At 38.1% G+C, this 14,463-nt stretch overlaps 1 protein-coding gene across 1 annotated transcript in view; it reads left to right on the forward strand.

Moving 5' to 3' along the window:
• PEDS1 (plasmanylethanolamine desaturase 1) overlaps positions 1–13,419 on the forward strand; it is a 38,942-nt gene extending 25,523 nt beyond the window's left edge. The window contains exons 3-6 of the mRNA XM_070744630.1: positions 6,044–6,135; positions 8,073–8,217; positions 8,560–8,772; positions 9,988–13,419. Coding sequence (XP_070600731.1) covers positions 6,044–6,135; positions 8,073–8,217; positions 8,560–8,772; positions 9,988–10,109 — 572 coding nt within the window. The 3' untranslated portion in view covers positions 10,110–13,419. The remainder of the gene's footprint in view (positions 1–6,043; positions 6,136–8,072; positions 8,218–8,559; positions 8,773–9,987) is intronic.
• The last annotated feature ends 1,044 nt before the right edge of the window (positions 13,420–14,463 follow it).

Consider the following 14,463-nt stretch of genomic DNA (forward strand, 5'->3'; position numbering starts at 1 on the left):
AAAAATAAAATAAAAGAAATAAGTTGAAGACAAATAGAAAAGAAAAAATAAGTAGAACTAGAATCCGATATTCTAGTTATATGTTTTCACCTCTTTCTAAAAGTTTCATCATATCACTTTTCTTTCTATAATCTATCATGTTCATCAAAACCTTAAGGAACAAATTCATCATCAGTACATAGTTGCATCTAAGATTCTGACTTATTTTGCCCCGTATAGTAAGTGTTTGGGGGGGAGTATTTTGTTCCAAATAGGGCTTGTGACTCCCATTCAGGGCTCATTTTGGCATGGTTTCTTGGCTGGTCTCTCTTTTCTTTTTGACTCATCCAAGAATAGTAGAAAGCTGGAAAATGCAAATTTTTGGAGAGGGAAAGCATCCATGGCAGAAGTTGCCTCCCTTTCATATTCTTTTTCAAGCATAAATGAGAGTCTTTCAAGACTTTTAGCAGAGGACCCTATGCCGAGTGTCCCCAAACATGACAACTTTTAAGATATTTTTTTTGAATTTTAAAGAATTTTAATACAAACTTAATATAAATTATTTTAGTCCCTCTCTTGAACATAATAAATTCAAAATACTTCTATACCTTTTTCAAGTACTGTATTCAGGAAGACCTCATGTCTTACAATGGATGTAAGGATGAAAACTGGTGATTACTGGTCTTCTAGAAATCTTGCTAGATTGGATTTTCCATGGTAAAATCCATGTAGGGTTGATACAGGTAGTCTTTGCTTTAAAACTATTCATTTAATAATACTCAAAGTTACAACAAGATGGATTTCCACTTATGACTTTTCTCCAGCATCCCCATGATCATGATCAAAATTCAGATGCTTGGAAACTGGTTCATATCTCCGGGACCGCCTTCTGCCGCACGAATCCCAGCGACCAGTTAGGTCCCACAGAGTGGGCCTTCTCTGGGTCCCGTCGACTAAACAATGTCATCTGGCGGGACCCAGGGGGAGAGCCTTCTCTGTGGTGGCCCCGACCCTCTGGAACCAGCTCCCTCTGGAGATTAGGATTGCCCCCACCCTCTTTGCCTTTCGTAAACTTCTTAAAACCCACCTCTGCCGTCAGGCATGGGAGAAATTAGTCATCTCCCCTGGCCTATATAGTTTATGCATGGTATGTTTGTGTGGATGTGTTGTTTTAAATAAGAGTTTTTTAGATATTTTAATTATTAGATTTGCTATTATATAGTTTTTTACTATTGCTGTGAGCCTCCCAGGGTCTATGGAGAGGGGCGGCATACAAATCTAATTATTATTATTATTAATAATAATAATAATAATAATAATAATAATAATAATAATAATTTGTGACCATTGCTATGTCCCAAGATCATGCGATCACTTTTTGCGACCTTCCGACAAGCAAAGTCAACAGGGAACCCAGGTTCACTTAACAACTGGGTTACGACCTTATCAGCTGCAGCGATTCACTTAACAACTGAAGCAAGGGAGGTCGTAAAATGGGGCAAAATTCACTTAACAAGACGTCTCCCTTAACAAGATACATTTTTGGGTTCAATCGTGGTCGCAATTTGAGGACTTGGTTCAATTTCAAGCATTTTCTTTTGAGAACAGTGCAGATGCTTTGGTACCCAGATGCTTTCTGACATGCCAGGTCAGCACTCAAAGAACTCCATTTCTTTCTGTTCCTCCACAGTGGAGGTGAGGCATTTATGACATCTTCAGAATTTAGCATGTGCTGCTCTGTAGATAGCTTGTCTAGAGACCCTGTGATGTTGCAACACTTTCTAACAGGTAAGACTAAAGCAGAGGTTTAATCTGGAGGAGGATTTAGAAAGCAGGAGGTGCCTTGCTTAGAACAAGGTCTGTTCCTGTAACTGTATTGTCCACAAGATCATATGCTGCAACGTCCTGCCTGTCGGCGACTACTTCAGCTTCAACCACAACAACACAAGAGCACACAACAGATTTAAACTTAATATTAACCGCTCCAAACTTGACTGTAAAAAATATGACTTCAGTAACCGAGTTGTCAACGTGTGGAACTCATTACCAGACTCCATAGTGTCATCCCCAAACCCCCAACACTTTACCCTTAGATTATCTACAGTTGACCTATCCAGATTCCTAAGAGGTCAGTAAGGGGCGAGTACAAGTGCACTAGAGTGCCTTCTGTCCCCTGTCCTATTGCTCTCCTATATCTCCTATACCTTTCTTCTATTCCTATATCTCTTCTTCTACTCTTTCATTGATATGTTCTATTACTATACCTTCTTTTCTATTATTTCTTAGATATATTTTACTATGAGTATCTCCTCTATAACCTTCATCATGTATTTTACTATGTGTATATAGATATACAGTATACCCACTAAAACCCTCATTGTGTATTGGACAAAATAAATAAATAAAATAAAAAATAAACTTTGTCCCCTGCTAAGCTTTTATGACTGTGGTGGCCACATTCCTGACTTAGCTACTGCCTGATAACATAGCTGATACTGTTTCCATTCTCTAAGCTAACCCTGTCTCTTCTCCATAGTAGGTGGAGCTATCATCCATGATGGATTGACCTTGTCCATCAGCCAGTGAGGACTGAATCTGTTTTAATGTTAATATTGCCTATCTCTGTGGGCTGCTTTTGACTCAGTTCTTGCACCTGACAGGATGTGTGGTCAGTGTTTTGGGTGATAACTCCATGGTAGCTTTGGCATACTTCTGGAATGTTTTCCAACTTAGCACTTAAATATTTCCACCAACGTTAGCAGGCAACATAAATCTAGAGCCCTTTTATTTCAGGTGGAGTTCCCAGAACTAATTGGTGAGGGTATGACTCTGACCTAACCAAATTGTGTCATAATGGCATCCTGGGTTCTATTGACCCTTGTTGGTTTATGTTTGCTAACATCTGATTGCAGGATTTCATAGTTACCTGAACTGCTTTACAGAAAGCTTATTAGAACGGATTCCAAGGTTTTGTAATCTCTTTCCATTTTTACATCAACCAACTACAGGCAAGGCATTGACAAATAGTGACATGTTAAACCATAAATCAAAAGGTAGCATTACAGTCAGGGGCAGAAAAATTTGCTGTGATAAAATTATATTTGCAACCAATATCATGTGTCTACTTTTTCAGAGTATGTTTAACAATTACTGCAATTCCCTTGGGCTCCAATCCGGATTTTGGACCCCATGTTTAGACTTCATTTTTTTTGTACTTTTACTCAGTGTACTCAAAACAATTCCGTGCTTTGTCCTTCAGAATCATTTTACATTGGAAAAAATATTCTTACTTGTGTGATACAATTCTGCAAGGAAATTACTTTGTATACATTTGTATTTATTTGTGTATCCCCTTTTGATGGAGATCAGAAGACCTGTAAAAGTTTGGTTCACAAGATCTGTTTTAGATGCACTGCCCCCCTTAAACAGGAGTGGGGAACTATGAGCCTGGATGGCACAATGGTTAGAGTGCAGTACTGCAAGCTGCTTCTGCTTCTGGCTATAGTTCACCAGTTCAAATCTCACCAGACTCAAGGCTGACTCAGCCTTCCATCCTTCTAAGGTGGATAAAATGAGATTGTTGTGGGCAATATGCTGACTCTGTAAAACTTAGAGAGAGGGCTTAGAGAGGGCTGTAAAGCACTGTGAAGCTGTATAAGTCTAAGTGCTATTGCTATAAGAAAACAGTCCATTTTGTGTTATTCATTTCTGCAGATAGCTAAAGTAATTGCTGCACATAGCTATAAGTAACCTCTTGTCTCCTTTGCCTATTTCCCTGATCTGAAGTTTTGCTAAATGGGGAATAATCTTCTTTACTATGCCCCAGTTAAGTAGCCTAAATGGAAGAGAATCATTTGTTCAAAAGCTATGTTTGGATTTTTTTTCATTTCTGAAAATGAAAAGAAAAAATCTAGAGCCTTCATAACCGTTGTTTTAGGACTGAACCAAATGGATGATGAGTTATGCAAAAGCAGGAAATTATATCTTCTCCGAGTAGTGAAATTTGAAAAACCACCCATTGCTGTGGATCTGTTAGCCTTCCAGGAACTTTCCAGTAACACAAGCTTCCTTCTTGGAATGAGGTGTGCTGTTAGGAAGAGTAGGTTTCATAATGACTATGGTAGCCCAACAGTGTCCAACCTTGGCAACTTGTGGACTTCAGCTCCCAGAATCCCTAGCCAGCATGGACAGTTGAAGTCTGCATGTCTTAAAGTCCCTGGACTAGAGCACTTTATTTTATTTGAAAATTAACGTGTTTGCTGACCAATCTCTGGTCCTATTTAATTTTCAGATTTTTTAAAATAACAAAATAATTCTACAATATAAAGATGGCTGATGGCTATGTATGGTTTTTGAAGCAAGCTTGTTATGGCTGCGTTATGATCACCTGTAATTTGGACTTCAGGAATTCTGGGAGTTGAAGTCCACAAGTCATAGAAGAGCCAATTTTGCCTACCCCTGGGCTAGATCACAGCTGCTTGGGGAAATCACATGAGCTCCAGCAATCCCTGTGGTCATAGGGACTGCTATGATCGCTGTGAATTCTGGAAATTAAAGTCCACTTATCTTTGGGTTGCCACAATGGTGAAACACTGCTGCATAGTTCAAAATGAACACAGTGTTACTTTGTTCTTGACCATATCTGTAAGCTTTCATTGGTACGAGGTTCTGTATAATGTATTGTACACACAATAAGGGTAGGATAAGTGCTTTTAAAAGTTTTTAAGGTAAACCTTCTTGAGAGAAACCTAGCAATTGTTAATCATCTTGTTAAATTAAAATCCTATTTAGATAGAAGATAGATAGAATTCTTTATTGGCCATGTGTGATTTGAGAAAGTAGGAATTTGTCTTTGGTGCATAAGCTCTCATTACCTCCCAATGATTTATTTTCTCCACAGTAAGCTTCCTCTACAAACCATGTGCTTTAGTCAGACCTAAATTATTTAGTCATTGATTTAATGAATCTTTTTTAAAATTGCTGCATTGTTTGTGGAAGTCTGTCTCCCACCCCCCAGCAAGATCAAATCAGTTATTTATCATTGCCTATGAAGGAAGTGTGAACCAATACATCCTAGAACCTAAATAGGTAGAAGTCAAAAAAATATCCAGAAAAAGGCAATGAGAAATTGTTTCAGTGTTATTGCCACAAAAATGACAATGTGTCTATGAAGTCCCTAAGATCCCATATCAGAGGAGACTTTATTATATAGTGTACTGTAAGGACTATGAAAAATAAGCATGTAAGAGTGCTGCATTTTGGAAATGCTTACCTATACGAACGAGTGGTAATGAAGTTGGGAAATAACATCTTCCAAAAAACTTAGTTGTGTACTGTGCACAAATAGGCTGCGGTATTTTAATTGACTTAACATTTGGACTTTGAAAAGGCACATGGTTTGTAGTGATCAAAATTATGCTGTTCTTTGATTCTAGTTTGATTGTTGGGGATCTTATAGACATGTGGTTTTCTTGACAATATAGAAGGGTCCCGGCAGTGTCGTCTTCTAGGGCAGGTGTCAAACTCACGTCATCACATGAAGTATTGTGATTGTTTCCCCCTTCACTAAAGTGGGCGTGGCCAGCATGTAACGTATCTGGCCCGCTGGCTGCGAATTTGACACCCCTGGTCTAGGATATTCTGGCTTTTCAGTCTAGCCTGTTATCCTGGTAATCCTTGGTGATCTTTCCTACAACTACTGGTTAGACCCACCCCTGCTGTGCTTCCAAGCCTATGCAGTACTCCATAAGGCTGTTGGGGTGCTGCTAGCTGTTTCAATTATTTATTTATTTAGATTTATAAACCATCCCTCTCCTGATGGACCCAGGGAGGCGTATAACAATAAAATCAAATAAAAATGTTAAACCCCCAAAAGAGCATACAATAGTAAAATCAAATGAAGCTATTTTGGAAAAGCATCACCATAATTGACTGCTACATATCTGTCAAAACAGTGCCTCTCTCTTATTGATATTCTTTTTTAAAAAATCACCATCTTTGTATTGTTCCAAATGTCTAATAATTCACCTTTCTCTCTATCCCTCCCTCCCTTTGTCTTTTAAAGTTGCAGGAGTCATTACTGCTGACTTCGTATCCGGTTTAGTGCACTGGGGAGCAGATACTTGGGGATCGGTAGATCTGCCAATAGTTGGAAAGGTCTGACTTTTTCTTTCTTTTTTTGCAAATATATATTTTTTTCATGTGTGTGTGTGTATGTGTGTGAGAGAGAGAGACAGAGAGTGTGATGTGTGCTGAACTTACTAGTTGAGCTTATCAGTTCAATATATTTAAGAAATAATAAAAATCTCTACTGGGGTTCACATAGTAAACCATAATGTACCTTACACTAGATAAATTGTGCTAAACTATAATTGACATATGCTACAATTTGTGACTTAGCATGTTGTAGTCAAAGTAGACAGTTGCATCTTATTGAGTTAACCAAAGTTAGGCAAACCATGGTTTTGGAGATTACCAGTAATCATGATTGATAAATAATCTCTTATTTAAATATCACAGCAAACCTATAACTCAAGGATGGAAATGCAAGCACAAAGAGAAGAAAACAAAGCGTAAATTCACTGAACTTCATTAATGTTTCATTGTGAACCAATCCATCACCAATTAAACAGGTTGCTTTTGGATATTTTAAAGTAAGACATACCTAAATTGTCACTTTTTGGCTGTTTTCACATAACATTCAGCCCTGGTTAGCATAGCTAGTTTAGTAAATAAGTAACAGTTGAATCAAGATAACCAAACCACATTGCTTGTCTTTGCATAACATGCTAAGTCACAAACTAACAAACAAGCCTCAGTGAGTTTTGTGAACTGAAACTATGCTAGTTTATATTGAAGCATCTTATTTTAGTGTTGTCTATTTAAGTGTTTAGCTTTCCCACAGTTTAAGACTTCAGAATAATAGCAGATTACATTTTGGGTATACTTCCCAGTCTGCGGATTCATTAATGATATTACATATTTTAATCTTAATTCTGACTAATGTCGATGCCTTATTTTTCAGTTCATTCCCCCCCCCATCTCTTATTCTAATTTTAATAAACTTGGTGGAATATGTTGAATCCCACATACATGCAGTATTGAATTGAACATTTTATATCAGGGGTGTCAAACTCAAGGCCCGGGGTCCAGATCTGGCCAGCAGGTGCTCAGATCTGACTCGCTAGGTTGCCCTGAAAACAATGGAAGACCAGCCCGAGCTACTTCTGCCAGGGAAAAATGGAGCCCAAGAATGCTGTGTACGACCCTCCCAAGCTCCGTTTTCCCTGGCAGAGGGTTGCAGGAGGCCAGCCCAGCCAAACGCAGAGCTTGTGAGGACTATGCAAACCCTCCCCCTCCCAAACTCTGTTTTAGCTTTCAGAGGGTTGCAGGAGGCCAGCCCAGTTGTAAATAGGCTCCCGACCTCAAGGCCCCATTTTCACTGGCAGAGCGCTAAGGCCACCACCAATGCTCGGGCCCTCACAGATGCCCCCTCGACACGAGTGACGTCAAGCTGGCCACACACATCTGACCCATCCAAGGTCAAACACAACCTGATGCGGTTCTCATTGAAATCAAGTTTGACACACCTGTTCTAGGTGGAAAAATAAGACAAAACCAAAGAGCTTCTGTAGGATATGCTTTATGGCTAACTTTTAATATTCCATTTATTTGTTTGCATGGTATTCTCACTGAGGAGGTAAAAAAGGTTATAGACTTGGGCTAATAATCTAGTACTTACAATAAAACAATAGTTAATATATAATCATTTTACTCACTCCAGTGCTGCTTTTAATTTCCTATATCGCTTTAGATAACTTTTTAATATGTGCTGGCTCAAAATCCTGATAGGACAGGATGGTGGTTCTTCTCTAATCCACAAATCTAGCTGGGGTCAAGTTGGCAGTTCTGATGTCCTATTGGGGTCACATACAAATAGTGATCTTGATTTTTTTGGGACATTCTCCTGCAAAGACCAACTCAAATTATCTATTTAGCTATGTGCATGAATAGATCAGTAAAAACTGTAGGTGCTAAGATCTCATCTGAGCTAAAAACTGAAGTTTTATCTTTCTGCTTTTTACTACTTTCAGGCATTTATCAGACCTTTTAGAGAACATCACATTGATCCAACAGCAATTACCAGGCATGACTTCATAGAAACCAATGGTGATAACTGCATGTTGACAATAGTTCCACTGGCAAACATGGCCTACAAATTAGTTTCTTTATCACCAGGTAAGTGAGAGCCTGACAGATCCATGAAGAAGCTAGAAACATCCTTCTAAGAGTAGCGAGCGGGCCTTTGAAGACAATAGAGTTAATTTGATGCACATTTCCTGAAGAAAAGTTAATGGAGTTTTTCACCTTGTATATGGAGTATATAAAAGTGTAAGGGCAAACAACAAATAATTCTGTATTTGCAATTCTATATTTCTGTCATACAAATTGGAATTCAGTGTTACTTCTGATGTAAAAGTTTTTTATTAGCATGAACTTATTAAGCAATTGTATTGTAACACATGGTTTAGCTGTTGTTCAGTGGCAGTACAATAAATTCTATATTCTCTTTATTTTTAGAAGCGTTACATCAAACATGTCCTTGGGAGTGCTATGTTTTTGCCCTGTCCGTATTTGCAACCTTGACCAACCAGATTCACAAGTGGTCTCATACCTACTTTGGTCTTCCTTGCTGGGTAATTTTTCTGCAGGATTGGCACGTTATCCTGCCACGGAAACACCACCGGATCCACCATGTGTCTCCACATGAGACATATTTCTGTATTACTACAGGTAAAATGAAGTGAAACTCATTATGTGGCAGAAATGCATTTTCTATCTAGCTAAACAGTCTTTTTAAGACACAAAGAAACAGGTGGGTCCATGTCAGGTACTGATAGAAAAAAACAAAAAGCTGAGCATTCCTATTGTTGCGTACTTTGTGTTTTCCTGTTCTGTTCCATGTCCTTCTCTGGGCTCTGGTTACACAGATGAAAGACGAGAGAAAATAAATAATGGAAAATAAAAAATTACTAAAAAGAAGGCTATATTTATTAAATCGAACAGCAGTTTTCAGATTGCTTCACATTAATTGTAAGCCATGGTTTATTACATGTGCCAGTCTGGTATGCACAGCTGCTAAGCTATAAATCATAGCTTATGGATAGCTTTTAACATGTTAACCCAAAACAAAACTTAGTATGGTTTAACAAGATACAACTCCATCGTGACCCTCTTAACCTTCACTCAAACAACTATCCCACGAACCCATAAAATAATATTATGAATCATTGATAAAAGGATGAACAAATTTAAAATGATAAAAATTTAAACTAACTCAGGTTTAGTAAAGATCTTAAAAGCTGTAGAATAATCGGGTCAACAGATAAGCTGACACTATTTACAACATCTGATAAATTTATAGATATGAATTTACCTCTTTTTAAAAAAAATTCTCTTCTTTGTCTTTCCTATCCCTTTTTCTTTCCTTACCTCCCTTTCCCTTTAGCTTTTTCTTCTTTTTATATATATGTGTGTACTTTGACTTATAACTGTATACTCAAAATTCATATACATTTGTACCAATATTTGCATAGTCCTTTTGTTTATGTATCCCTTCTCCCATTTATCTTCAATAAAGATTATATTTTCTTAAAAAAAAAACTTAGCATGGTTTGATGTGTTTGATTCAACTAATTCAGAGTCTGAGTTTAACAGACTTTAGATGAACCAAGGGTTGTTTTAAAGTGTGAAGTTTGCCATTGAAAGTCTGCCATCCTAAATTGTTTTAGAATGTTCTTCTATAGGTTTCAGTAGTCAGGGGAATAAGTTCAAAACAATTCCACTTAATGAGAATAAAACTGAAAATTGCATCTTTCTTCTGTTAAATTGACATCTTTATTTCTTAAATTCATTTTATGCAATAGTATCTTAAAACAGTTCGGTTATCAAAAATTGCTGCTTTCCAATTTACACTCACATATTGCTTCTCTTCTATAATCTTTCTAGGCTGGCTGAACTACCCACTGGAAAAAATGAGATTTTGGAGATTCCTGGAAAATATCATTGAAGGACTAACAGGAGAAAAACCCAGAGCAGATGACATGAAATGGGCCCAGAAAATAAAATAACCCTTGCCAGGCTTCTGCTGTTGTGAAAACCTGTTGCCAATTTTTTAAAAAGAAAAAAAAAAGCCATCAGCCAAATTAAAAGACTTGCAGAAAGATAAACAGACTAAAGCACAAAGCTTTTTAAAAAGTGCTAACAGACTGCAGTTAAAAGACTCACTCCTCAAAACAATACTTGAAAATGCAAATGGATTATTCTCGTTTGTTACTGAGCACCTTCTGTTAGCCACATTTGCTGATAATTGAACATTGTCATCCATGACACTCCAAAGCCATTAGTTGGAGAAGGCAGTGCACCTTCCTAGTAACATTTGTCATTGGCACAGTAATGTGTTGTATCAACATGAATTCCCACTTTGAAAATGATTTAAGGCCATACGGGATGGCCAAGATAGCAAGCTAGCTCCCGGGTTTTTAAAGAACAAATTCAGAATTGCTATATCAGAATCGGACAGAAAAGTATTGTCATCACTTTAATGCACTTAGTGTCTGGTGCATCCTTCCAGTTGCTTCATCTTGCTATCATATCAAGACATTGTCCACGTGGCGTGCAACAGAATATTTGGGAGTCTCATCCTAGTTCATTAGGGTTACTTAAAGCTGACTGCCTCCTAAAATAAAGAAGGGTTCCAGTCCTTGATATTTGAGCAGCCCATTGCTGTATCAGCCTACAGCTGACTTGGTAGCAGTTTGGAATGGGAACGAAGCGGGACAGAGTTTGTGTTCTGCACAAATGTCAGACTTAAATTACTTCCATTGGATCATGTAGCGTTCAGTGATTGAATTTTATTCAGTATGATTCCTCTTCCAAAACGTTTAAAGTAGCTATAGAAAATTGGTCATTGTCAAATTTGAATGTTAGAAGGAATAACTTAATGGTGTGTGTGATTAAGGTGCTTGCTCATTTCATGTAAATATCATAAAGCCTTAAACTACTACTTCAGTGTAACATGAAATAATAATTTTAATGTGGTCTGAATGTATATAATTTATAACAAAGCAGTTCAATTATACTAATTGCATTTGTTAAGTCTTGTGGCCATTTTTGAGAGGAAGGGTCAAATAGCATCTCCAGGGGTTTTTTAAATAGCATATGCAAGCGAAATCAGTGGGTTTTCTGTTTTTCTACAAGAGTGTCCTACAAAAACACTTTTTTATTTTTGCAATAGACTTCTGTGCCTTTCTAGGGAGATTAGATGGGTAATCTGTGTCTGAAATGCAACTTTCTGTATTTTTTTTAATTTAAGAAAAAAGCTTGTACATTGTCTCTCTTCCTTGTTTGTTTGAGATTTTTCTATTTAAGAACAAATTCTTAACTTCGTACCATGATTCTGATATGTCTTACCTTCCTAGGGTTTTGCCTTCAGCATTCTGAAGTCTCAACAGAAAACACTAAAGTTAAAAAACAGAAACCTAGAGATATAATTGAAAAATAGATGAAGGCAAACAAAAGAGATACATGTACCACTTTTAAAGAACAATCTATAGAGAAGGCAAGTATCACAGAGAGAGTCTTAAACTTTACTGTGATAGCAGGATTTCTGGTCAAGATTTTAAACCTTGGGCAAGTTTAGTGTTGTTGTTTTTTACTTGGGACAGTCCATTTTTGTTTTTTTGGGAGGGTTATTTTTTCCTTCTGGTCAGTGTTGATTCCTTTTGAATGCCTGGAGTAGTGCTTGCAATTTTCTTGGGAAGGATTTTTGGAAGCGGTTTTCCCTTGCCTCCTTCCTAGGGTTAAGAGACAAAGTGACTGGCTTAAGGTCATCCAGCTGGCTTTGGATTTGAAGGTGAGACTAGAGTTCAGTTTCTAGCCTGATGCCATAACAACGATAAGCAATGAAGCATTTGAGTTTCCACTGTTTTGCTGAAACGCAGCTTTTAAACTCTGGGTTTGAATTTTCTCTCTTATACTGTGTGTTTGTGCGCATACACATGCCAACTGGCAGGAGAGGAATTGAAGCCCATAGATCTTAAAAGTGGTGATGGGGTGGGGGGTGTAATAGAATTTGGAAAACCTGTCCAAATTGCCTTTTGCTGCCCCATAACTACCATCCAAATCACAGCATGGTAAGTTTGAGCCTTTTCTTTCTGCTTTCTCCTTTTCCCACAACCGCGATGTCATTTTCTGTCTTATTAGCTAACAGCAATTCATGCTTGCGAACACTGGAACTTTGTCTTTTGCTGCTATTTTGTTCCATGGCCCAGAAATTCAGAGCAGTATAAGTGAGTGTCAGATTACAGGGAAGAATAAGAAATTGGGTACATAGTAGATATTCTCTCTGTAGCTGGAAGGCAAATTCCTGAAAGCCTATCTGGATCAGGCCCAGTGAAATCCCGCGATTTTCTACAATGAGCCTTTTTTTCCTCCAATGTTAGACAATTACTTCTCCAACCAGTATTGAAAAAATATTTTGGGTTGTATTGAAATGTTGTATCTGACAATTGAGAGAAATCCTAAAGCAGAGGTCCCCAAACTTGGCAACTTTAAGATTTGTGGACTTCCAACTCCCAGAAGCTATGCTGGCTAGAGAATTCTGGGAGTTGAAGTCTGCAAATCTTAAAGTTGCCAAGTTTGAAGACCTTTGCTTAGTCACCTCTTTTGTGGCAAAACATTGCTCCACAACAACACAAGGAACACAGCTCTGACCATCTGCAGCATCAAGTTTGCTTATGTGGGGAAAGCACTGAATGCTTTATTAAGTATCAGGTTCTATTTTGGCACATTACAATAAGTAATAAAGGTTTGAACTGAATAGTTGACACAAAAAGTCACATTAGCTATTCCAGCTGATAAGCCACTTGGACCAAAGGCACGGAAGGCAGCCAATCAACTACGTTGCTCTGGAAGTGCTGACTATACAAGGAAAGAAGCACTGAAGCCTAGCGCCATTCTCATGACACTTGCCATACTGTGATTTATATCAGTGCTTGCACAAACCAACTGTGCACCGTTGACTTTTCAGAGGGCCCATTCGGAGTGCAAGATTAAGGAAAAGTCCACAATTGCCTACTCCTTGCTTGAAAATACATTCCCCACCCATGATAGCAAGTCTCATAATTTATCCCCCCCCCCCTGCTTTTTTTTTCTTTCAAACCACACTTTGTTATACTATCTAGGGGAAGCAATTAGTTCCCTTGATTGCCAAATAAACTTCATACTAGACAGGAATTTGAACTGGCAAGTCTTCACATCCAGTTGAACGAAACCCACTAAAACTCACATTTTTAATTGATTTTTTTAAACTTTTCTATTCTCTCTTTAATTATGTTCCTAAGTTTTACCTGCCACAATAAATATATTAAATGTTTGAAAGGTCTGGTGGATGCTTTATGTTTAATTTGTTTGTTTTAGAAATTATTACTTTACATAAATCATTTGTCAAACTAATTCTGCCGAGGATTATCTATAAAATCATCCCAAAGGTCCTTTTCAAAAGGCAACTGGACTTTGTTTTTGCCTTCCTTGAAAACATTTCACTTTTCCCCTCACATCGAAGGAAGAGTCCAGGATGGGTTACTCTAGTCCCATAGCTCTATGGACTGGATTGACTTTTCTGAGGATCTGCCTCCCTGATTGAATTGAATTATTAGATTTATAAGATGTCTTTCTCCAATGGATTCAGGGCGTGGTACAAAAATAAAAAGCAAGAATAAAAAACTATACAATCAATATAAGAATGAAAAACAATATATAGTCCATAAAACCCCATAAATTTAAAACACATCCATCAATCATTCATCACTTAGGCTACAGCAGTATATTGATGCTCAATGGCACCAGGCCTGGTGGCAAAGCTACGTTTTTAGGGCCTTTTGGAAGGCCAGGAGAGTAGGGGCGGTGCAAATTTTCAGGGAGTTGGTTCCAAAGGGCCGGAGACCCCACAGAGCAGGCCCTCCCCCGTGGTTCCACCAGCTGACACTATTTGGTTGGCGGGACCCGGAGGTGGCCAACTCTGGGACCTGATCGGTTGCTGGGAAGTGTGAGGCAGAAGATGGTCCCATAAATATTGTTTTTAACTTTTTTTATAAGTAATCTGGTCCTAAGCCACCTTAAATTGAGTTCGGAGACCAATAGGAAGCCAATACAGCTCACGGAATGTTGGACTTATGTGGGTGTACCTAGGTACCCCCTAGGTACCTCTTGTGGTTGCATTCTGGATTAGCTGAAGTCTCCGAACGTTCTTTAAAGGTAGCCCCATGTAAAGCGCATTGCAGTAATCAAGCCGTGAGGTGACAAGGGCATGAGTGACTGTGAGAAGAGACTCCCTATCCAAATAGGGCCATAACTGATGCACCAGGTAGACTGATGATGTTTCCTAAGTCGTTCAACTCAGTTATCAGCTCATGGAAGTGTTTC

Source organism: Erythrolamprus reginae, chromosome 3 (genome assembly GCF_031021105.1).
Source record: "Erythrolamprus reginae isolate rEryReg1 chromosome 3, rEryReg1.hap1, whole genome shotgun sequence".
Lineage (NCBI taxonomy): Eukaryota > Metazoa > Chordata > Lepidosauria > Squamata > Dipsadidae > Erythrolamprus > Erythrolamprus reginae.